The sequence below is a fragment of the Pyrgilauda ruficollis genome, unplaced genomic scaffold, assembly GCF_017590135.1.
Source record: "Pyrgilauda ruficollis isolate IOZ18807 unplaced genomic scaffold, ASM1759013v1 scaffold496, whole genome shotgun sequence".
NCBI classification, from domain to species: domain Eukaryota; kingdom Metazoa; phylum Chordata; class Aves; order Passeriformes; family Passeridae; genus Pyrgilauda; species Pyrgilauda ruficollis.
In genome coordinates this window covers 14716-35906 of record NW_024526555.1, presented here as the reverse complement: position 1 = coordinate 35906, position 21191 = coordinate 14716, and the positions used below count along the sequence as shown (strand labels likewise).

The 21191-nt window shown below is 64.5% G+C and overlaps 2 protein-coding genes across 2 annotated transcripts in view; both read left to right on the top strand.

Moving 5' to 3' along the window:
* NECTIN4 (nectin cell adhesion molecule 4) overlaps window positions 1-9421 on the top strand; it is a 10298-nt gene extending 877 nt beyond the window's left edge. The window contains exons 2-9 of the mRNA XM_041479684.1: window positions 1823-2170; window positions 3112-3402; window positions 3998-4112; window positions 5340-5503; window positions 6643-6790; window positions 7526-7604; window positions 8514-8648; window positions 9074-9421. Coding sequence (XP_041335618.1) covers window positions 1823-2170; window positions 3112-3402; window positions 3998-4112; window positions 5340-5503; window positions 6643-6790; window positions 7526-7604; window positions 8514-8648; window positions 9074-9340 — 1547 coding nt within the window. The 3' untranslated portion in view covers window positions 9341-9421. The remainder of the gene's footprint in view (window positions 1-1822; window positions 2171-3111; window positions 3403-3997; window positions 4113-5339; window positions 5504-6642; window positions 6791-7525; window positions 7605-8513; window positions 8649-9073) is intronic.
* Window positions 9422-10837: 1416 nt separating this feature from the next.
* The window catches only part of ARHGAP30 (Rho GTPase activating protein 30), an 11887-nt gene continuing 1533 nt past the window's right edge, over window positions 10838-21191 (top strand). The window contains exons 1-12 of the mRNA XM_041479674.1: window positions 10838-11039; window positions 12885-12987; window positions 14214-14358; window positions 14469-14551; window positions 14635-14742; window positions 16042-16169; window positions 17236-17371; window positions 18040-18140; window positions 18233-18307; window positions 18629-19018; window positions 19666-20006; window positions 20673-21183. Of these exons, the coding sequence (XP_041335608.1) occupies window positions 10931-11039; window positions 12885-12987; window positions 14214-14358; window positions 14469-14551; window positions 14635-14742; window positions 16042-16169; window positions 17236-17371; window positions 18040-18140; window positions 18233-18307; window positions 18629-19018; window positions 19666-20006; window positions 20673-21183 (2230 nt within the window). The 5' untranslated portion in view covers window positions 10838-10930. The remainder of the gene's footprint in view (window positions 11040-12884; window positions 12988-14213; window positions 14359-14468; window positions 14552-14634; window positions 14743-16041; window positions 16170-17235; window positions 17372-18039; window positions 18141-18232; window positions 18308-18628; window positions 19019-19665; window positions 20007-20672; window positions 21184-21191) is intronic.

Sequence of the window (21191 nt, the reverse complement as noted above, 5' to 3'; positions counted from 1 at the left end):
CCAAAACCGCCCCCCAAACCTGAACCCCAAAACTGCACCCCAAATCTGCTCCCCAAAACTGCCCCCCAAATCCTGCACCCCAAAACTGCTCCCCAAAACTTCATCCCAAACCCTGCTCCCCAAATCCTGCTCCCCAAAACTGCACTCCAAATCTGCTCCCCAAATCCTGCCCCCCAAAACTGCACTCCAAATCTGCTCCCCAAATCCTGCCCCCCAAATCTGCTCTCCAAATCTGCACCCCGAATCTGCTCCCCAAATCTGCTCCCCAAATCCTGCACCCCAAAATTGCACCCCAAATCCTGCACCCCAAATCTGCACCCCAAATCCTGCACCCCACATTCTGCACCCCAAGTTCTCAACCACAAACCTTCCCCCAAAACCTCAGCCAGTCCCCAAATCCTGCACCCCAAAGCCCAGCCAGCCCCCCAACCTGAACCCCAAATCCTACAGGTGTGCCCAGGTGTGTGTGCCCAGGTGTGTGTGAGTGTGCCCAGGTGTGCCCAGGTGTGCCCTGTGCAGGTGTGCCCAGGTGTGTGTGAGTGTGCCCAGCTGTGCCCAGCTGAGCCCAAACCCTATGCAGGTGTCCCCAGGTGTGCCCAGGTGTGCCCTGAGCCCTGTGCAGGTGTCCCCAGGTGTGCCCAGGTGTGCCCTGAGCCCTGTGCAGGTGTCCCCAGGTGTGCCCAGGTGTGCCCTGAGCCCTGTGCAGGTGTCCCCAGATGTGCCCAGGTGTGTGTGAGTGTCCCCAGGTGTGCCCAGGTGTGCCCTGAGCCCTGTGCAGGTGTCCCCAGGTGTTCCCAGGTGTGTGTGAGTGTCCCCAGGTGTGCCCAGCTGTGCTCTCACACCCCTGGAATCACCCCAGCTGCCCACAGGTGGTGGCACAGGGCACACGTGGCTGACCCACGGCCCCTTGCACACCTGGAATCACACCCGGTGCCCACGGGTGACGCAGGGGTCACACTGAAGTCCCCGTGTGTCCCCGCAGGTAGGGGCAGGTGGAGGTGCCACATCCCTGTCCCCACTGTGTCCCCCCACACATCCCTGTGCCCGCTCCGTGCCACACCTGGTGACACAGGTGACACACTCAGGTGTCACCTCCCTGTCCCTGCAGGCGGTGGTTGTGTGGAGGTGCCTGTACCCACACTCAGGTGTTCCAGGTGTCCCTCAGGTGTCACTCAGGCGTCACTCAGGTGTCCCAGGTGCCACAGGTGTCCCACTCAGGTGTCCCAGGTGTCCCTCAGGTGTCACTCAGGCGGCACTCAGGTGTCCCAGGTGTCACAGGTGTCACTCAGGTGTCCCCTGTCCCGCAGGCGGTGTCCATGTGGAGGTGCTTGTACCCAGAGACAGGTGTCACTCAGGTGTACCCCCGGCGTCACTCAGGTGTCCCAGGTGTGACAGGTGTGACAGGTGTCCCAGGTGTCTCTCAGGTGTCCCAGATGTTACACTCAGGTGTCCCACGTGTCTCTCAGGTGTCCCAGGTGTCGCACTCAGGTGTCCCAGGTGTTACACTCAGGTGTCCCAGCTGTCCCCCAGGTGTCCCACTCAGCTGTCCCCCGTGTCCCGCAGGCGGCGGCCGCGTGGAGGTGCCTGTACCCACAGACAGGTGTCACACTCAGGTGTCCCAGGTGTCACACACAGGTGTCCCAGGTGTCACACTCAGCTGTCCCCCGTGTCCCGCAGGCGGTGGCCGCGTGGAGGTGCCTGTACCCACAGACAGGTGTCACACTCAGGTGTCCCAGATGTTACACACAGGTGTCCCAGGTGTCACACACAGGTGTCCCAGCTGTCCCCCAGCTGTCCCTCAGCTGTCGCCCGTGTCCCGCAGGCGGCGGCCGCGTGGAGGTGCCGCGCAGCGTGACGGCCGTGCTGGGGCAGGACGTGGTGCTGCCGTGCCGGTACCGGGCGCAGGAGCAGGAGCAGGTGGTGCAGGTGACGTGGCTGAAGCGCGGCCCGGGCGCGGTGCCCGCCGAGGTGGCCGTGCTGAACCCGCAGCACGGCGAGCACGTGCAGGAGCCCTTCGCGGGCCGCGTGCTGCGCCACGGCCACGGCGACCTGGGCGACGGCGCCATCGTCCTGCGCAACGCCGTGCAGGGCGACGAGGGCGACTACGAGTGCCACCTGATCACCTTCCCCATGGGCAACTTCGAGGGGCGCCTCACGCTCAGGGTGCTGGGTGAGCGCGGGGACACGAGGGACACGGGGGACACAGGGACAGGGGACACGGAGACGGGGGACACGGGGGATGTGGGTATGGGGGACACAGGGACAGGGGACGCTTGGGACACGGGGACACGGGGGATGTGGGTATGGGGAACACGGGGACACATGGGACATGGGGACGGGGGACACGTAGGACACAGGGGACGTGGAGGGTATAGGGGACACAGGGACAGGAGACATGTGGGACATGGGACATAGGGGGTATGGGGGACATGGGCACAGGGGACACATGGGACACGGGACATGGGGGGTATAGGGGACATGGAGACAGGGGACACGTGGGACATGGGACATGGGGGATGTGGGACACAGGGGACATGGGGAGTATGAGGGACACGGGGACAGGGGACACAGGGGACGTGGGTATGGGGGCGCACAGGGGACATGGGGTACGTGGGACACAGGGGACGTGGTGGGTATGGGGACATGGGGCATGTGGGACATGTGGGGATGGGGATATGGGACATGTAGGGCACGTGGGACAGGGGACATGGGGCAGGTAGAGCACGTGGGATATGTGGGATGGGGGACATGGGACATGTGGGACATGTGGGGCACTTGGGAGAGGGGACATGGGGCACACAGGACACAGAGGGTATGGTGGGCACAGGGGACATGGGGCACTTGGGACATGGGGGGTGTAGAGGACATGGGGGACGTGAGACACAGGGCACGGGGGACATGGGACACATGGGACATGGGAGTTATGGGGGACACAGGGGACAATGGAGCACGTGGAGGGCAGAGGGGACACCATGGGCATGGGGGATTTGAGGACTTTGGGGACACAACGGGCACCGGTGCCACGCAGACACCCCAGACACCCAATAAACCCAATAAACCCAATAAACCGCCGTCCCCACCGCGCCCCTAACCGCCGTGTCCCCCCCGCAGTGCCCCCGCTGCCCATCCTGAACCCGGGCCCGCCGCTGGAGGAGGGCCAGGGCCGGACGCTGGCGGCCTCGTGCACGGCCGAGGGCAGCCCGGTGCCCTCGGTGCGCTGGGAGACCGAGGTGCGCGGCACCAACGCCACGCGGCGCTCGGCCCACGCGCGCTCGGCCTCGGTCACCAGCGAGTTCTTCCTGGTGCCCGGGCGCAGCATGAACGGCAAGAGCCTCACCTGCGTGGTGGCACACCCCGGCCTGCGCCACGAGAAGAGGATCACGCACCTGCTCAGCGTCGCCTGTGCGCCAGCGGGCACCGCCGGGGGCGGGGGGTCTTGGGGGACATGGAGGGTGTTGGGAATGTGGGGGGCACTGGGGACGTGGGGGGGTGCATTGAGGACATGGGGGCCTTGGGGACACGATGGGCAGTGGGGACATGGGGAGCCTTGAGGGACACAGATGTGTTGGGGGTATTGAGAGGTGTGGAGGACACTGGGGACACAGAGGGTCTTGGGGACATCCTGGGCGCAGGGGATGTGGAGGGTGAGGGGGACATTGGGGACATGGAAGGCACTGGGGACATGGAGGGACACTGAGAGATATGGGGGACACTGGGGACATGGAAATCGTGGGAAGCACTGGGGACTTTGGGGACTTTGGTGACACTGGGGACACTGGGCAGAGGGAGGGTGCTGGGGACATGGGGGACACAGGTGGCATTGGGAGTGTGAGGACACAGGTGACACTGGGGGATGCTGGCATGGAGGACCTTGGGGACACGGAGGGTGGGACATTGGGCATGGGGAGGATGAGGGACACAGGGGGACACCGTGGCCATGGGGGACACAGCAGGGCCGTGGGACCTTGTCCCCTGAGTGTCCCCTCGGTGTCCCCAGACCTGTCGGACGCGTCGGTGCTGGGCCACACGGCCGAGTGGCAGGAGGGGATGGAGGGGGCGGCGCTGACCTGCCTGGGGGACGGCAACCCCCCGCCGACCTACAACTGGACACGGTGAGGCCCCTGTCACCCCCTGTCACCCCTTGTCACCTCCTGTCACCCCCTGTCACCCCCTGTCACCTTCCCATGGCCCTCTGCCCTGGGACCCCTTGCCTGTGTCCCCCTGTGTCCCTGCCAGGGTCTGGAGCATGTTTGTGTCCTTGTGGTCACCCTGCGGTGTCCCTGCGGTGTCCCTGTGGTGTCCCTTGCCCCAACTCTGTCCCCACTGTGTCCCCACTGTGTCCCCCTGACCGTGTCCCTGCTGTGTCCTGGCTGTGTCCCATGTCCCTGCTGTGTCCCCGCTGCCTGTGTTGGTCCCTCCCTGTCCCTGCCACATTCCCCTGTCCCTGCTGTGTCCCTCCTGTCCCTGCCACATCCCCCTGCTCCTGTGCCATGTCCTTGTGCCTGTGTCCCTGTTGTGTCACCCTTGTCCCAGCCACATCCTCTTATCCCTGCCATGTCCCCCTGTCCCTGCTGTGTCCCTACTGTCCCTGCCACATCCTCCTGTCCCTGCCACATCCCCTGTCCCTGCCATGTCCCTGTTGTGTCATCTTTGTCCCTGCTATGTCCCCCTGTCCCCGCTGTGTCCCTGCCACATCCTCTCATCCCTGCCATCTCCCCCCTCTCTCTGCCACATCCCCCTGTCCCTGCCATGTCCCCCTGTCCCTGCCACGTCCCCCTGTCCCTGCCACGTCCCCCAGTCCCTGCCACACCTCCCCACCCCCAGCCCCTGCCCACGCCCGTCCCGTGCCGGTGCCGGTGCCGCCGTGGCTGGGCCCGGCAGTGCCGCGTGCCCGGGCAGGCCCCGCGGTGCCCGGCTGGGCGTCACCCGTGGGAACCGGCACCGCCGGCTTTGATGCCGCCACCGCCACCCTCCCGGGCAGGCTGGAGGGTGTCACTGGGGGGTGTCACTGGGGGGTGTCACCAGGGGCTGTCACGGGGAGATATCACTGGGGGCTGTCACTGCAGCTGACACCGGGAGATGTCACCAGGGGTTGTCACCGGGGGCTGTCATGGGGAGATGTCACTGGGGGCTGTCACTGGGAGATGTCACCAGAGGTTGTCACCAGGGGCTGTCACTGGAGTTGTCACCAGGAGATGTCACTGGGGTTGTCACTGCGGTTGTCACTGGGGTTGTCACCGGGGCTGACACCAGGGCTGTCACGGGGGCTGACACCGGGGCTGTCATGGGGAGATGTCACCAGGGCTGTCACGGTAGCTGACACCGGGCTGTCCCCGCAGGGTGGACGCGCCGCTGCCCGCGGGTGTCAGGGTCAAGGGGGACACGCTGCTGTTCCAGCGGCCGCTGGCCGTGGCCGACGCCGGCGACTACGTGTGCCGAGTGTCCAACCGCGTGGCCGCCAAGGAGGCGCGGGCCAACGTCAGCATCCGGGGACGCGCCACAGGTGGGGACAGGGCAGCGGGGACACGTCCGAGGGTGGCGGTGGCAGAATGGACAGGGTGTGCTGAGGGGAGTGCTGCTGCTTGGTTTCTGCATCTGTTTGTATGTCCATCTGTCTGTCTATCTGACCATCCACTTGTCCATTCATCCATCCATCCACCCATCTGTCAACTCATCCATCTGTCCACTCATCCCCTTGTTCACCCACCCATCTGTCCACTCGTCCATCCATCCATTCATTCACTCATCCACCCGCCCATCTGGCCGTCTGTCCATCCACACATCCATTCATTCATTCACTCATCCACCCATCCTGTCCCTCCCTCCTCCGCTCCTCCCATCCTGTGCCCATCCCTCCAGGGTCCATCCCTCTTCCACGCCCGTCCACTCATCGTGTGCTCATCCAGCCCGGCTTTACTCACTGCCTGCTCACACCCGCCCTTCCGTCCACTCATCTGTCCTTCTGTCCACTCATCCTCCCTTCTGTCCGCTCCTCCACCCTTCCATCCATTCATCCATCTGATCGTGCCTCCAGATTCCTGCCCATCCATCCATCCATCCATCCATCCATCCATCCATCCATCCATCATCCATCCATCATCCATCCATCCATCATCCATCCATCCATGATCCATCCATCATCCATCCATCCATCCATCCATCATCCATCCATCCATCCATCCATCCATCCATCATCCATCCATCCATCCATCCATCCATCCATCCATCCATCATCCACCCATCCGTCTGTCCCTCTGACACCTCTCACTGTCCATCCCCACCCATTGGTCATCCACCCACCGTCCATGGCCTTGTCCATCCATGGATTGTCCATCCGTCCATCCTCCCACCCCTGGATATCCTTGTCAGTCCATCTCCTCATGGACACCCCTCCATCCGTGGATGGACTTGTCCATCTGTCCATCCATCTGCCCATCCATGGACTTGTCCATGGATTGTCCATCTGTCCCTCTGACGCCTCTTGCTGTCCATCCCCACCCACTGGTCACCCTCTGTCCCACACCACCTTTTGGGGTGTCCCCTGACCCCTTTGGGGTCTCCCCCAGTTTGGGGTGTCCCCTGACCCCCGTGGGGTGTCCCCCCGGTCCGGGGTGTCCCCTGACCCCCGTGGGGTGCCCGCAGAGGACACGGTGCGCCGCGTGGACCTGGTGTCGGCCTCGGTGGTCGTGGTCGGGGTCATCGCCGCCGTCCTGCTCTGCGTCCTCGTCATCGTCGTGGTGGTCATGACCCTGTACCACAAACGCAAGACCCAGCGCATCTCCGAGAAGTAGTAAGGGAGGGGACATGGGGACACGGGGGGGACACGGGGGGACACGGGGGGACACAGTACATGGAGAGACATGGGGATGCAGGGGACACAAGGGACGTGGGGGACGTGGGGACAGAGGAGACATGGGGGGACACTGGGGGACATGGGGACATGGAGAGACATGGGGACACAAGGGACAAGGATGGACATGGGGGACATTGAGGGACATGGGGACACGGGGGGACACGGAGGGATGCAGGTACATGGAAGGACATGGGACACAGGGGACATGGGGACGTGGAGGGACATGGGGGACACTGGGGGACATGGGGACATGGTGGGATATGGGGACACAGGGAGATGGAGGATCATGGGACACAAGGGGACATGGAGGGACATTGGGGGACACGGGGGGACACTGGCGGATACAGGTGCATGGAGGGACATGGGGACACAGGAGACACTGAGGGACATGGAGGGACTTGGGGACGTGGGGGATGTGGGGGACAGGGGAAAAGGGAGACAGGAAGTTGCAGGGGGACACACGGGGACACAATGGGGACATGGGATAGACACAGAGGACATGGCAGGACACGAGGGACACAGGGGACACGGGGGACAGGGGTGACACACGGGATGTGGGAGATGGACACGGCCATGAGGGGACAAGGGACGACATGGGGGGGGGCACAGCAGGATGCGTGGGGACAGGGGGGATGACACGGGGCCGGTGCTGAGTGTCCCCCGTGTCCCCAGCGAGGAGGAGCTGACGCTGACCCGGGAAAATTCCATCCGGAGGCTCCACTCCAGCCACAGCAGCGACCCCCGGGCACAGGTGGGGACACGGAAACCGGGGGGGCCTGGGAGGGGCTTGGGGAGCCCCCCAGAGGGGCTGGGGGGGCCTGGGGGGGTGCAGGGCCTTGGGGTGCCCAAGGAAGGGGGGTTGGGTTGGGCTGTGGGGTGTCCGTGGGATCAGACTTTGGGATATCCGTGGGGTCTCCATGGAATCAAACTGGGGAATGTCCATGGGGTGTCCATGGGGTCGGACTTTGGGGTGTCCCTGGAATGTCCATGGGGTCAGACTTTGGGGTGTCCATGGAGTGTCCATGGGGTCGGACTTTGGGGTGTCCTTGGAATGTCCATGGGGTTGGACTTTGGGGTATCCCTGGAATGTCCATGGGGTCTCCAGGCATGTCCATGGCATGTCCATGGAGTGTCCGTGGGGTGTCCTTGGTGTGTCCATGGCGTGTCCGTGGGGTCTCCATGGGGTGTCCATGGGATCAGACTTTGGGGTGTCCTGGGATGTCCTGGGGTGTCCATGGGGTGTCCTGGGGTCTCCATGGGGTTTCCTTGGGGTGTCCTTGGTGTGTCCATGGCGTGTCCATGGGTGTCCATGGGTGTCCATGGAGTGTCCATGGGGTGTCCTGGGGTGTCCATGGGTGTCCATGGCGTGTCCATGGAGTGTCCATGGGGTGTCCATGGGTGTCCATGGAGTGTCCATGGGGTGTCCATGGGTGTCCATGGAGTGTCCATGGGGTGTCCGGGGGTGTCCATGAGTGTCCATGGCGTGTCCATGGGGTGTCCTGGGGTGTCCATGGGGTGTCCATGGGGTATCCAGGGGTGTCCTGGGGTGTCCATGGCGTGTCCATGGGGTGTCCATGGAGTGTCCATGGGGTGTCCTGGGGTGTCCATGGGGTGTCCTGGGGTGTCCGGGGTGTCCGGGGCGCTGACCAGCCTGTCCCAGCTGGAGGAGACGCTGCAGCTGCGGACGGAGAGTCGCCAGGGCAGCCTGCGAGGGGACAGCTTGAGAGGGGACAGCCTGCGAGGGGACAGCCTGCGAGGGGACAGCCTGCGTGGCACCAGCATCTGCTCCGCCATGGTGAGACACGGGGGACACCGGGGGACACGGGGTCACCGCGTTCCTGTCCCCAGTGACACTCCTGGCCCCAGTGGCACCATGTCCCCCACAGGGCCCGTGTCACTGGTGATGTCCATGTCCCCATGGTGCCCACATCACCTGGTCCTCCCCATGTCCCCACTGGTGTCCCTGTCCTTGCCCTTGTTCTGATCAGTGCCCGTGTCCCAAATGTCCCCATGGTGGCCATGTCCTTGGTGGCACCCATGTCCCCAGCACTGTCCATGTCCCCAGCAGTCCCTATGTCCTCATGGTGTCAATGCCATGCCTCCATATGTCCCCATGTCCCCATGGTTCCAATGTCCCCACGGTGCCCTTGTCCCCACCAATCCCCGCCCCGCCCCACGCCCGGTGGCGCCCCTGACGTGTCCCTTGTCCCTTGTCCCCAGAGCGAGGAGCCCGAGGGCCGCAGTTACTCCACGCTCTCCACGGTGCGGGAGATCGAGACGCAGACCGACGTCCCCGTTGTCCCCGCTGTCCCCGCGGTGCCACCGGCGCCCGGCGGGAAGGAGCCCAAGGAGGAGGAGGAGGAGGGGGGCGGCGGGGGGGACCCCATCAAGGCGGCCATGACGCACTTCGTGCAGGAGAACGGGATGCTGCAGGCCAAGCCCAGCTCCAACGGCATCTACATCAACGGCCGCGGCCACCTGGTGTGAGCCGGGCCCCGGGGGGACACCTGGGGACACCTGGGGACAGCCAGGGCACGGCCAGCCCCCCCCCCCGCGCCCGCCTGGCTCTGTCCCCTCCGCTCCGGTCCCCGGTGTCACCTCCCTGCTGGTGTGGGGTTGGGGACAAGGACAGTGCCCCAGGACTGTGTCACCTCCCTGCTGGTGTGGGGTCAAGATGGACTCTGGTCCTTGGGTGTCACCTCCCTGCTGGTGTGGGGTTGGGGACAAGGACAGTGCCCCAGGACTGTGTCACCTCCCTGCTGGTGTGGGGTCAAGGATGGACTTCAGTCCCCAGGTGTCACCTCCCTGCTGGTGTGGGGCTGGGGACAAGGACAGTGCCCCAGGACCGGCTGCGGTCCCCGGGTGTCACCTCCCTGCTGGTGTGGGGTCAAGCAAAGACTCTGGTCCCCAAGTGTCACCTCCCTGCTGGCACATGGAGTTGGGGACACCACCAAGCCCCAGGACATTCGTGTCACCTCCCTGCTGGCACATGGAGTTGGGGACACCACCACGCCCCAGGACATTCTTCAGTCCCCAAGTGTCACCTTGCTGCTGGCACAGGCTTGGGGACACCACCGAGCTCAAGGACATTCTCCGGTCCCCAAGTGCCACCTCCCTGCTTCAGAGATGGACTCTGGTCCCCAGGTGCCACCTCCCTGCCATCACAGGCTTGGGGACGAGCCCCAGGACAAGCTCCTGTCCCCAGGTGTCCCCTCCCTGCTGGCGTGGGGTCAAGGATGAACTCTGGTCCCCAAGTGCCACCTCCCTGCTGTCACTGGCTTGGGGACACCACCAAGCCCAGGACAAGCTCCTGTCCCCAGGTGCCACCAACCGCGGGCTAGGGACACTCGTGGTGACACCGGGGACCCCCGAGGACTCCCCAAACTCCCCAGGACGGAGCGGGGCAGGAGCCCCCGTGTCCCCCCAGACCCCCCCGGGCTGGGTGGCACTGGGGACAGCCGTGTCCCCCCAACCCCCCCGGGCTGGGTGGCACTGGGGACAGCCGTGTCCCCTCTCCCCCTGGGACTGTGGTGGCATTGGGGACAGCCGTGTCCCCTCCCCCCCGGGCTGGGGGAGGGGCTGTACAGCCGTGTATAGACCCTGTAAATAAAGGACCCGCGGGACTGGGCCCGAGTGTGACAGCTTGGGGACACTGGGGACACTGGGGGGACACGGGGGGGACACTGAAACACTCGGGTGACGTGGGTAATGTGGGTGACGTGGGAGCGACACTGAGACACGCGGGTGACACGGCAACACAGCAGGTGACACGGGGGTGGCATGGGTGACACGGTGACATGTGGGTGACACTGAGACACGGGGGTGACACGGGGGTGACCCCCAGGGCGTGTCCCCTTTCACACACACGTGTCCCCTGTCCCCAGGGCGTGTCCCTTGCACACGCGTGTGCGCAGGCGTCCCCGCCCTCGCTGTGGTTTCGCGGCCGCGGGGAGCAGGAAGCGCCTCGAGCGCGGCCTCCGCCTTCCTGCCACCCCCACGGGGACAGCGCCGGGACCCCCCTGGCGTGGCCCCCGTGTCCCCGGCCGTGTCCCCCGCGCTGTCCCCAGCCGTGTCCCCATGTCCCTGGCGCTCAAGGCCCGGCAGCGGGCGAGGCGCAAGGGCGGCTCCCGGGAGCGGCTCTTCGGCTGCGACCTCCGCGAGCATCTCCAGCGCTCGGGGCAGGACGGTGAGTGCCACCACCCTGCCCACCCCCCGAGCCCCCCGGGGGCCACCAGGGCCACCGGGGCCACCAACGGAAGCGGGGAAGGGGCCCCGGAGGGGACTCGAAGGGGACTTGCGCCACCCGTTGCGTCACCGGGGCTCCAGGAAGCGTCGCGGCCACCGAGGCTCGGCCGGGATTTGGGGGGGTTGGAGCTCGGTGGGGCTCCAATCACGGGGGGGTTGGCCCTGAGTGGTGGGGGGGTCTGTTCCTTGGGGTTGGTGGCTTCATCCTTTGGGATTTGGTGACCTCATCCCCGTGGATCTGGTGGCTCCATCCTTTGGGATTTGGTGGCCTCATCCCCACCGATTTGGTGGCCCCGTTCCTCAGGATTTGGTGGCCTCATCCCGGTGGAGTTGGTGGCTCCATCCTTTGGGATTTGGTGGCCTCATCCTCGCGGAGTTGGTGGCTCCATCCTTTGGGATTTGGTGGCCTCATCCCGGTGGAGTTGGTGGCTCCATCCTTTGGGATTTGGTGGCCTCATCCCCATGGATCTGGTGGCTCCACCCTTTGGGATTTGGTGACTCTGTCCTTCTGGAGTTGGTGGCTCCATCCTTTGGAATGTGGTGGCCTCATCCCCACGGATTTGGTGGCCCCGTTCCTCAGGATTTGGTGGCCTCATCCCGGCGGAGTTGGTGTCCTCATTTCTTGGGATTTGGTGGCCTCGTCCTGTGGGGTTGGTGGCTCCATCCTTTGGGATTTGTGGCCTCATTCCTGTCAAACCAGTGATCCCAATGTGGAGTTGGTGGCCTCATCCCTGGAGTTGGTGGCCCAGGACGGGTGCAGGGACCCGGTGGGGACATCCAGGGGGTGCTGGCCGAGGTCCTCCCCATCCCCCAGTGCTGGTGGGGCCAGGGCCAGGTGGGAGATGCCAAATCTGGGATCTGGGCTGGGTCCAGGTGGGCAATGCCAAATCTGGGATCTGGGCTGGGTCCAGGTGGGCAATGCCAAATCTGGGATCTGGGCTGGGTCCAGGTGGGCAATGCCAAATCTGGGATCTGGGCTGGGTCCAGGTGGGCAATGCCAAATCTGGGATCTGGGCTGGGTCCAGGTGGGCAATGCCAAATCTGGGATCTGGGCTGGGTCCAGGTGGGCAATGCCAAATCTGGGATCTGGGCTGGGTCCAGGTGGGCAATGCCAAATCTGGGATCTGGGCTGGGTCCAGGTGGGCAATGCCAAATCTGGGATCTGGGCTGGGTCCAGGTGGGCAATGCCAAATCTGGGATCTGGGCTGGGTCCAGGTGGGCAATGCCAAATCTGGGATCTGGGCTGGGTCCAGGTGGGCAATGCCAAATCTGGGATCTGGGCTGGGTCCAGGTGGGCAATGCCAAATCTGGGATCTGGGCTGGGTCCAGGTGGGCAATGCCAAATCTGGGATCTGGGCTGGGTCCAGGTGGGCAATGCCAAATCTGGGATCTGGGCTGGGTCCAGGTGGGCAATGCCAAATCTGGGATCTGGGCTGGGTCCAGTGGGCACTGATGGATCCAGGATCAGCTGGGCTCTGATAGATCCAGGATCATTTGGGCTCTGGTAGATCTGGGATTAGCTGAGCTCTGTCAGGTCTGGGCTCAGTTGCTCTTGGATCTGGGATCAGACTCTCTCAGATCTGGGCTCAGCTGGGCTTTGCTAGGTCCAGGATCAGCTGGGCTCTGGAATTCGAGCTCAGTTGGGCTCTGTGGGATCTGGGACCAGTGGGACCCAGTGGGATCCCGTGGGATCAGGGCTCAGTGGGATCCTGTGGGATCAGGGACCACTGGGATCCCGTGGGATCGGGCTCACCGGGACCCCGTGGGGCCGGCTCGTGTCCCGCAGTGCCGCAGGTGCTCCGGAGCTGCACGGAGTTCGTGGAGCAGCACGGGGTGGTCGATGGCATCTACCGCCTGTCTGGGGTGTCCTCCAACACCCAGCGGCTGCGGTCAGCGCGGCGGGAACGGGAATGGGATCAGTGGGATGGGATGGGATCCATGGGATGGGATCCATGGGATGGGATCCATGGGGGGGGATGGGGATGGGATGGGATGGGATGGAGCGGGAATGAGGACGGGAACAGGGATGGGGAGGCATAGGGATGGGGATGGGGGTGGGTCAGGGTGGGATCGGGATTGGGACAGGGCAGGGATTGGTTTGGGGATGGGGCAGGGATCAGGGTCAGGATGGGATTGGGAGTGGGATGGGATTGGGATTGAGAACAGGGTGGGATCGGGACAGAGGAGGATGGGGGAATCAGGATTGGGGTGGGAACGGGGTTGGGAATGGAGATCAGGATGAGGACGGAGTGGGGAGTGGGGCGGGATGGGGTGGAGGTCGGGATTGGGATTGGGATGGGATCAATGGGATCAATGGGATCAATGGGATCAATGGGATCAATGGGATCAAGGGGATGGGGGTGGAGACTGGAGGATGCCGGGACTGAGAGGGAGGGGGGACCAGGAGTGGGATGAGAAAAGCAGAGGAGGATGGGGGAATCAGGATTGGGGTGGGAACGGGGTTGGGAATGGAGATCAGGATGAGGACGGAGTGGGGAGTGGGGCGGGATGGGGTGGAGGTCGGGATTGGGATTGGGATGGGATCAATGGGATCAATGGGATCAATGGGATCAGATGGGATCAAGGGGATGGGGGTGGAGACTGGAGGATGCCGGGACTGAGAGGGAGGGAGGACCAGGAATGGGATGAGAAGATGTGGAAGCAGGGATGGGACCAGACTCGGGGTGACAGGGACGGGGGGACGGGCCCATCTCCCCTCCCCCCGGCCCCTTCCCTTCCCCCACCCCGCTCCAGCCCCTCTTCCCCCGCTCCTTTCCTTCCCTTTTTCCCTCTTTGTTGCTTTTGGGGTTTTCCCTGCCCATTCTCTTTCACTTTCCCTGGTTTTGGGGCAGTTTTTCCTCCTTTGCTTCTTTCCCTGAGTGCTTTTCTCCCCTGTTCTTGGGGAAACCCAGAATTGCCCAAACCCCCATCCCACATTCCCATATCCCAAATCCCAAACCCCAGACAGGAGTTTGAGGCGCAGCGCAGCCCAGACCCTAATCCCAATTCCCAATTCCCAATCCCAATCCCAAATCCTAATCCCATCCCAGACAGGAGTTTGAGGCGCAGAGCAAAACCCCAAATCCCAATCCCAAATCCCAATCCCAAACCCCAGGCAGGAGTTCGAGGCGCAGCGCAGCCCGGACCTGTCGCGGGACATTTACCTGCAGGACGTTCACTGCGTCAGCTCCCTGTGCAAGGCCTACTGCCGCGAGCTGCCCAACCCCCTGCTCACCTACCAGCTCTACGACAAGTTCGCCGTGAGTCCCTGTCCCCGGATGTCCCCGGATGTCCCCGAAGCGTCCCCAGCGCGGCGGGTGGCCCCGTGTCACCGCGCTGTCACCACGCTGTCACCGCACTGTCCCCGCAGGACGCCGTGGCCATCCAGATGGAGGAGGCGCGGCTGGTGAAGATCAAGGAGGTGCTCAAGGAGCTGCCGGCGCCTCACTACAGGTGAAGGGGGGTGGGGACAGCCCCGCGGCCCCGGCGGTGTCCCCTGCGCGGGTGGCGGGGCTGAGGTGTGGCCGGTGTGGCAGGACGCTGGAGTTCCTGATGCGGCACCTGCTGCGCATGGCCGCGCACAGCGGGCGCACCAACATGCACGCGCGGAACCTGGCCATCGTCTGGGCCCCCAACCTGCTGCGGTGGGTGCCACCTGTCGCCTGCGGCACCTGCTGCGCATGGCCGCGCACAGCGGGCGCACCAACATGCACGCGCGGAACCTGGCCATCGTCTGGGCCCCCAACCTGCTGCGGTGGGTGCCACCTGTTGTTGTCACCGTCACCTGTCACCGTCACCTGTCACTGTCACCTGTCGCTGTCACCGTCACCCGTCACTGTCACCTGTCGCTGTCACCATCACCTGTCACTGTCACCGTCACCTGTCGCTGTCACCGTCACCTGTCACCGTCACCCGTCACCGTCACCTGTCGCTTTTACCATCACCCGTCACTGTCACCGTCACCTGTCAGTGTTCACTGTCACCATCACCCGTCACTGTCACCGTCACCTGTCAGTGTTCACTGTCACCATCACCCGTCACTGTCACCGTCACCTGTCAGTGTTCACTGTCACCATCACCCGTCACTGTCACTGTCACCTGTCACTGTCACCTGTCACTGTCACCATCACCCGTCACTGTCACTGTCACCTGTCACCGTCACCATCACGCATCACTGTCACCGTCACCTGTCGCTTTTACCATCACCCGTCACTGTCACCGTCACCTGTCACCATCACCCGTCACTGTCACCGTCACCTGTCACTGTCACCGTCACCTGTCAGTGTTCACTATCACCGTCACCCGTCACCATCAACTGTCACTGTCACCGTCACCTGTCGCTGTCACTGTCACCCATCACTGTCACTATCACTGTCACCTGTCACTGTCACCGTCACCTGTCACTGTCACCTGTTGCTGTCACCTGTCATTGTCACCATCAGTCCTGTTACCATCAGTCCTGTCACCCTCAGTCCCATCACTGCCAACCCTGTCACTGCCAACCCTGTCACTGCCAGCCCTGTCACCCTCAGCACTGTCACACTCAGCCCTGTCACCCTCAGCTCTGTCACCCTCCATAACAAGGTGACCCCACGTGTCCCCCATTGTCCTCCCCACCCTGTGGTGACCCTGCTGTCCCCTCACCCCACAGTGACCCCGCTGTCCCTCACCCCGTGGTGACCCCACTGTCCCTGCTGTCCCCTCACCCTGAGGTGACCCCGCGGTGACCCTGCTGTCCCCGCTGTCCCCTCACCCTGAGGTGACCCCACTGTCCCCTCACCCCATGGTGACCCCACTGTCCTCGCTGTCCCCTCACCCCATGGTGACCCCACTGTCCTCGTTGTCCCCTCACCCCGTGGTGACCCCACTGTCCCCGCTGTCCCCCGCTGTCCCCTCACCCTGAGGTGACCCCGCGGTGACCCCGCTGTCCCCTCTGTCCCCAGCTCGAGGGACATCGAGGCCTCGGGGTTCAACGGCACGGCGGCGTTCATGGAGGTGCGCGTGCAGTCCATCGTGGTGGAGTTCATCCTCACCCACGTGGAGCAGCTCTTCGGGGACGCGCCGCTCCGAGGCAGGGGACACCGCGGGGACACCGCGGGGACAGCACGGGGACAGCATGGGGACACCGCGGGGACACCACTGGGACACTGCGGGGACACCACTGGGACACCGTGGGGACAGCATGGGGACACCGTGGGGACACCGGGGGGACATTGGGGGGACACCGCGAGGACACTGTGGGGACAGCATGGGGACACCGTGGGGACACTGCAGGGACACCGGGAGGACACCAGGGGGACACTGTGGGGACACCGTGGGGACACTGTGGGGACACTGGGGGGACACCGCAAGAACATCGGGGGGACACTGTGGGGACACTGCGGGGACACCGCAGGGACACTGGGGGGACATTGGGGGGACACCGTGGGGACACTGGGGGGGACATTGCGGGGACATCAAGGGGACATTGGGGGGACATCAAGGGGACACTGGGGGGACATCAAGGGGACACTGGGGGGACATCATGGGACACCATGGGGACACTGGTTTGGGGGTCTCCAGCTGGGGAATTCACCCCGTCATTCCCTGATCCTCGCGGGGACATTGACACCTTTTTGGGGTTTCCGGGTGGGGACATCCCTGATCCTGGGGGGACACTGACACCCCATTTTTGGGGGTCTCCAGGTGGGGAATCCCCCCTGACATTCCCTGATCCTGGGTGGGGGTCCCAAGGGGACACTGAGGATTCCGGGGTGACACTGTCCCATGCTGGGGTCCCAGGTGGGGACTGTCCCGGGGTGGGGCTCTGGGGGACACTGAAGGTCCCTGAGGTGACACTGTCACACCTTTCGGGGTCTCAGGACACTGAGGGTCCCTGAGGTGACACTGTCCCATGCTGGGGTCCCAGGTGGGGACTGTCCCAGGGTGGGGCTCTGGGGGACACTGAAGGTCCCTGAGGTGACACTGTCACTCCTTTCGGGGTCTCAGGACACTGAGGGTCCCTGAGGTGACACTGTCACATTTTCGGGGTCCCAGGTGGGGACTGTCCCCATCACTCGCTGCTCCTGCCCAGGACGTGTGGCTCTAGGGGACACTGAGGGTCCCTGAGGTGACACTGTCCCATGTTGGGGTCCCAGGTGGGGACTGTCCCCGTCGCTCGCTGCTCCTGCCCGGGGGCGCCGCCCCCCTGCACGTCCCGGCCGCGCTGAGCCAGGGCGACGGCCCCCCCCAGATGCGGCCCTACCACACCATCATCGAGCTCGGCGAGAACAGGTACGGCCACCTGGGGCCACCTGGGCGCAGGTGACAGCCCCGCCCCACCTCAGGGAACCCCAGGGACCCCCAAATCCCGGGCCTGGCTCAGGTGGTCCCAGCTCACTGTGATGCAGGTGGCCTCAGGTGTGCCAGGGTGTGCTCAGGTGTCCCCCAGGTGTCCTTCCAGGTATACCCCAGGTGTCCTCAGGTGTGTCCAGGTGTGCTCAGGTGCCCCCAGGTATATCCCAGGTGTGTCCAGCTGTCCCCAGGTGTGCTCTGGTATATCCCAGGTGTATCCCAGGTATATCCCAGGCATCTCTAGATGTGCCCAGGTACATCCCAGGTGTCCCCAGGTGTGCCCATGTGTAGCCCAGGTGTATCCCAAGTGTGCCCAGGTGTATCCCAGGTGTCCCCAGGTGTGCCCACGTATATCCCAGGTGTCCCCAGGTGTGTCCAGGTGTAGCCCAGATGTCCCCAGGTGTGCCCACTATATCCCAGGTGTCCCCAGGTGTCACCAGGTGTATCCCAGGTATATCCCAGGTATCCCAGGTGTGCCCAGGTGTATCCCAGGTGTCCTCAGGTGTGCCCAGGTGTATCACAGGTGTGCTCAGGTGTATCCCAGGTGTCACCAGGTGTCCCCACGTGTAGCCCAGGTGTGCCCAGGTGTATCCCAGGTGTCCCCACAGGAGCAAGGGCTCTCTCAAGGCCAAGAAGTGGAGATCCATCTTCAACCTGGGCCGCTCCGGGCACGAGGCCAAGCGGAAACCGGGGAAGGCGGAGGAGAAAGGTGGGAATTCGGGGGGGTCCCATGGACTGGGGGGGGCTGTGTCCCCAAATGTCCCCAAATCCCCCAATCCCCTTCTCCCGCCCCATTCCCAGAGAAGTGTGGGAAGGTCACCCTGCGGCCGGCCAAGAGCATGGACTCGCTCAGCTCCGGCCCCTCCGGACCGTCCGGTGAGAGGGACCCTCTGACCCCTGGGACTGTCCCTCTGTGGCTCGGGATTGTCCCTCTGTCCCCTGGGATTGTCCCTCTGTCCCCTCGGGATTGTCCCTCTGTCCCCTGGGATTGTCCCTCTGACCCCCTGGATTGTCCCTCTGTCCCCTCAGGATTGTCCCTCTGTCCCCTGGGATTGTCCCTCTGACCCCCTGGATTGTCCCTCTGTCCCCTGGGATTGTCCCTCTGTCCCCTCGGGATTGTCCCTCTGTCCCCCCCATACCCCCGGGTTCCCCGTCCCCCCGGGACCCCCGGCCCGCTCCGGACGCGCCCCTCCGCAGGCTCGGACGCCGCGCGGCTGCTGCCGAAGCTGTCGGTGAAGCTGCGGCCGCAGCGGCAGCACAGCTCGGACGCGGCCCCCGCGGCCCCGGAGCCGGCCCCGGAGCTGGACGAGAGCCTGGAGGAGCCGCTGGAAGCGGCGGCCGAGAGCAGCACCAAGTCGGAGCCCACCACCCCCAAAGCCCCCCGGGCGGGGCCGGGGGTCTGCGGCCGCTCCCGCGCCGAGAAATGCGCGGGGCTCCACATCTCGGGCCCCTTCTCGGTCACCGTCCCCTTCCACATCACCTCCAACCTGTCCCGCCTCACCCGGGGGCTCCCGTGCCCCGCGCTGGAACGGGAACAGACCCCCGGCAGCCCCCCCGAGCCCGCCCGGGACCCCCGGCCCCGCTCCGGTGAGACCCCGCGGTGGGACACCCGCGGGATCACCGGGACACCGGGATCGGGGGGACACCGGGATAAGGGGACAGCGGGATCACGGGGACGCTGGGACTGGGGATACCAGGATCGGGGGGATCCCGGGATCGAGCGGGACAACGGGATCAGGGTGAAGTCGGGATCGGTGGACACCGGGATCAGAGGGACACCGGGATCAGGGGCGACAACGGGATCAGAGGGACACAGGGATTGGAGGGACACCGGGATCAGAGGGACACCGGGATCAGGGGGGACACCGGGATCGGGGGATACAGGGATCAGAGGGACACCGGGATCAGAGGGACACCGGGTTAGAGGGGAACCGGGATCGGGGGATACAGGGATCAGAGGGACACCGGGATCAGGGGGACACCAGGATCGGGGGGACACCGGGATCACCGGGACGCCGGGATCGGAGGAATACCAGGACTGGGGACACCGGGATCGGGGGAACACCAGGAGCAGGGGAGACACCGCGATCAGGGGGAACAGCGAGATCTGGGGGACATCGGGATCGAGGGGACACCAGGATCGGGGGGACACCCAGATCGTGGGAATATCGCGATCGGGGGGACACCGGTACCGAGTGGGGGCCGGTACCGAGCGCTGCCGGCTCTCCCCGCAGAGGATGCGGAGCAGACCCGGCTCTCCCTGGAGCTCCGCGACTCCTTCGCCTTCCTGGACGGCCCCGAGACGTGGCTGGAGGGCGGCGGGGACGCGGAGGCGGCGGCGCGGAGCCCCGGGACCGGGGATGAGACCCCCGGGATCGGGGATGGGACCCTCGGGATCGAGGAATGGACCGCCGAGATGGAGGATGGGACCCTCGGGATCCAGGAATGGACCGCCGAGATGGAGGATGGGACCCTCGGGATCCAGGAATGGACCCTCAGGATCGAGGATGAGACCCCCGGGATCGGGGACGGGTTCCCGGCCGTGGAGGAGGGCATGGAGAGCGGGTTCATGAACGTGAGCACCCGACGGCATTCCCGGGATTTGGGGATGGGTGGGACCAGTGGAGGCGGGAGGAGGGGGTGGGGTGGGATTGGGATGGGATCAGTGGGATTGGGATGGGATTAATGAAATTGGGGTGGGATTAATGGGATGGGATCAGTGGGATGGGATTGGGATGGGACAGGATGGGATGGACAGCACTGGATGGGGTGGGATGGGATTAATGGAATGGGATGGGATGGGATCAATGGGATGGGATCAATAGGATCAATGGGATCATTGGGATCAATGGGATGGGATTGGGGTGGGATCGATGGGATCAGTGGGATGAGATGGGATGGGATCAATGGGATCAATGGGATCAATGTGATGGGATGGGATCTATGGGATCAATGGGATCGATGGGATCAATAGGATCAATGGGATCAATGGGATCATTGGGATCAATGGGATCAAGGGGATGGGATCAATAGGATCAATGGGATCATTGGCATCAATGGGATCAATGGGATGGGATCAATAGGATCAATGGGATCAATGGGATCATTGGCATCAATAGGATCAATGGGATGGGATCAGTGGGATCATTGGCATCAATGGGATGGGATGGGCAGGGGGACACAGTGACACCCACCCGCGGGGTCCCGGCCGTGCCTGGGGGTCCCACCCATGTCCCCCCAGCCAGGTGAGCGCTGGGCGGAGCAGCCGGACAGTTACCTGTCCATCGAGGAGTGCACGGAGCAGGACATGTTCTTCCTGGCCCCCGGCGCCTCCGACCCCGACTCCGACCCCGACGAAATCTTCCTGAGCGCCCACGACGAGCTCAGCCCGCTGGGGACCCCCGAGGGACCCCCGGGAGAGGGGACAGCCCTGGAGATCCCGGAGATCCCGGAGATCCCAGGGACCCCAAAAGTCCTGGAGATCCTGGAGATCCCAGAGGCCCCAAAAATCCCAAAAGTCCTGGAGGCCCTGGAGATCCGTGAGATCCCAGAGACCCAAGGGATCCCAGAAATCCCAAATGTCCTGGAGATCCCAGAGACCCCAAAAGTCCTGGAGACCCCAGAAATCCCAAAGATTCTGGCCCAAAAACCCCTGGAAAAGGACGGTCCAGGAGTGGGGGACCCCCGTGGGGAAGGGGGCGGAGGGGAGGGGGCTGCAGAGGGAGACCCCAGCCCCAGGAGGGGGGTGTGGGGTGAGGGG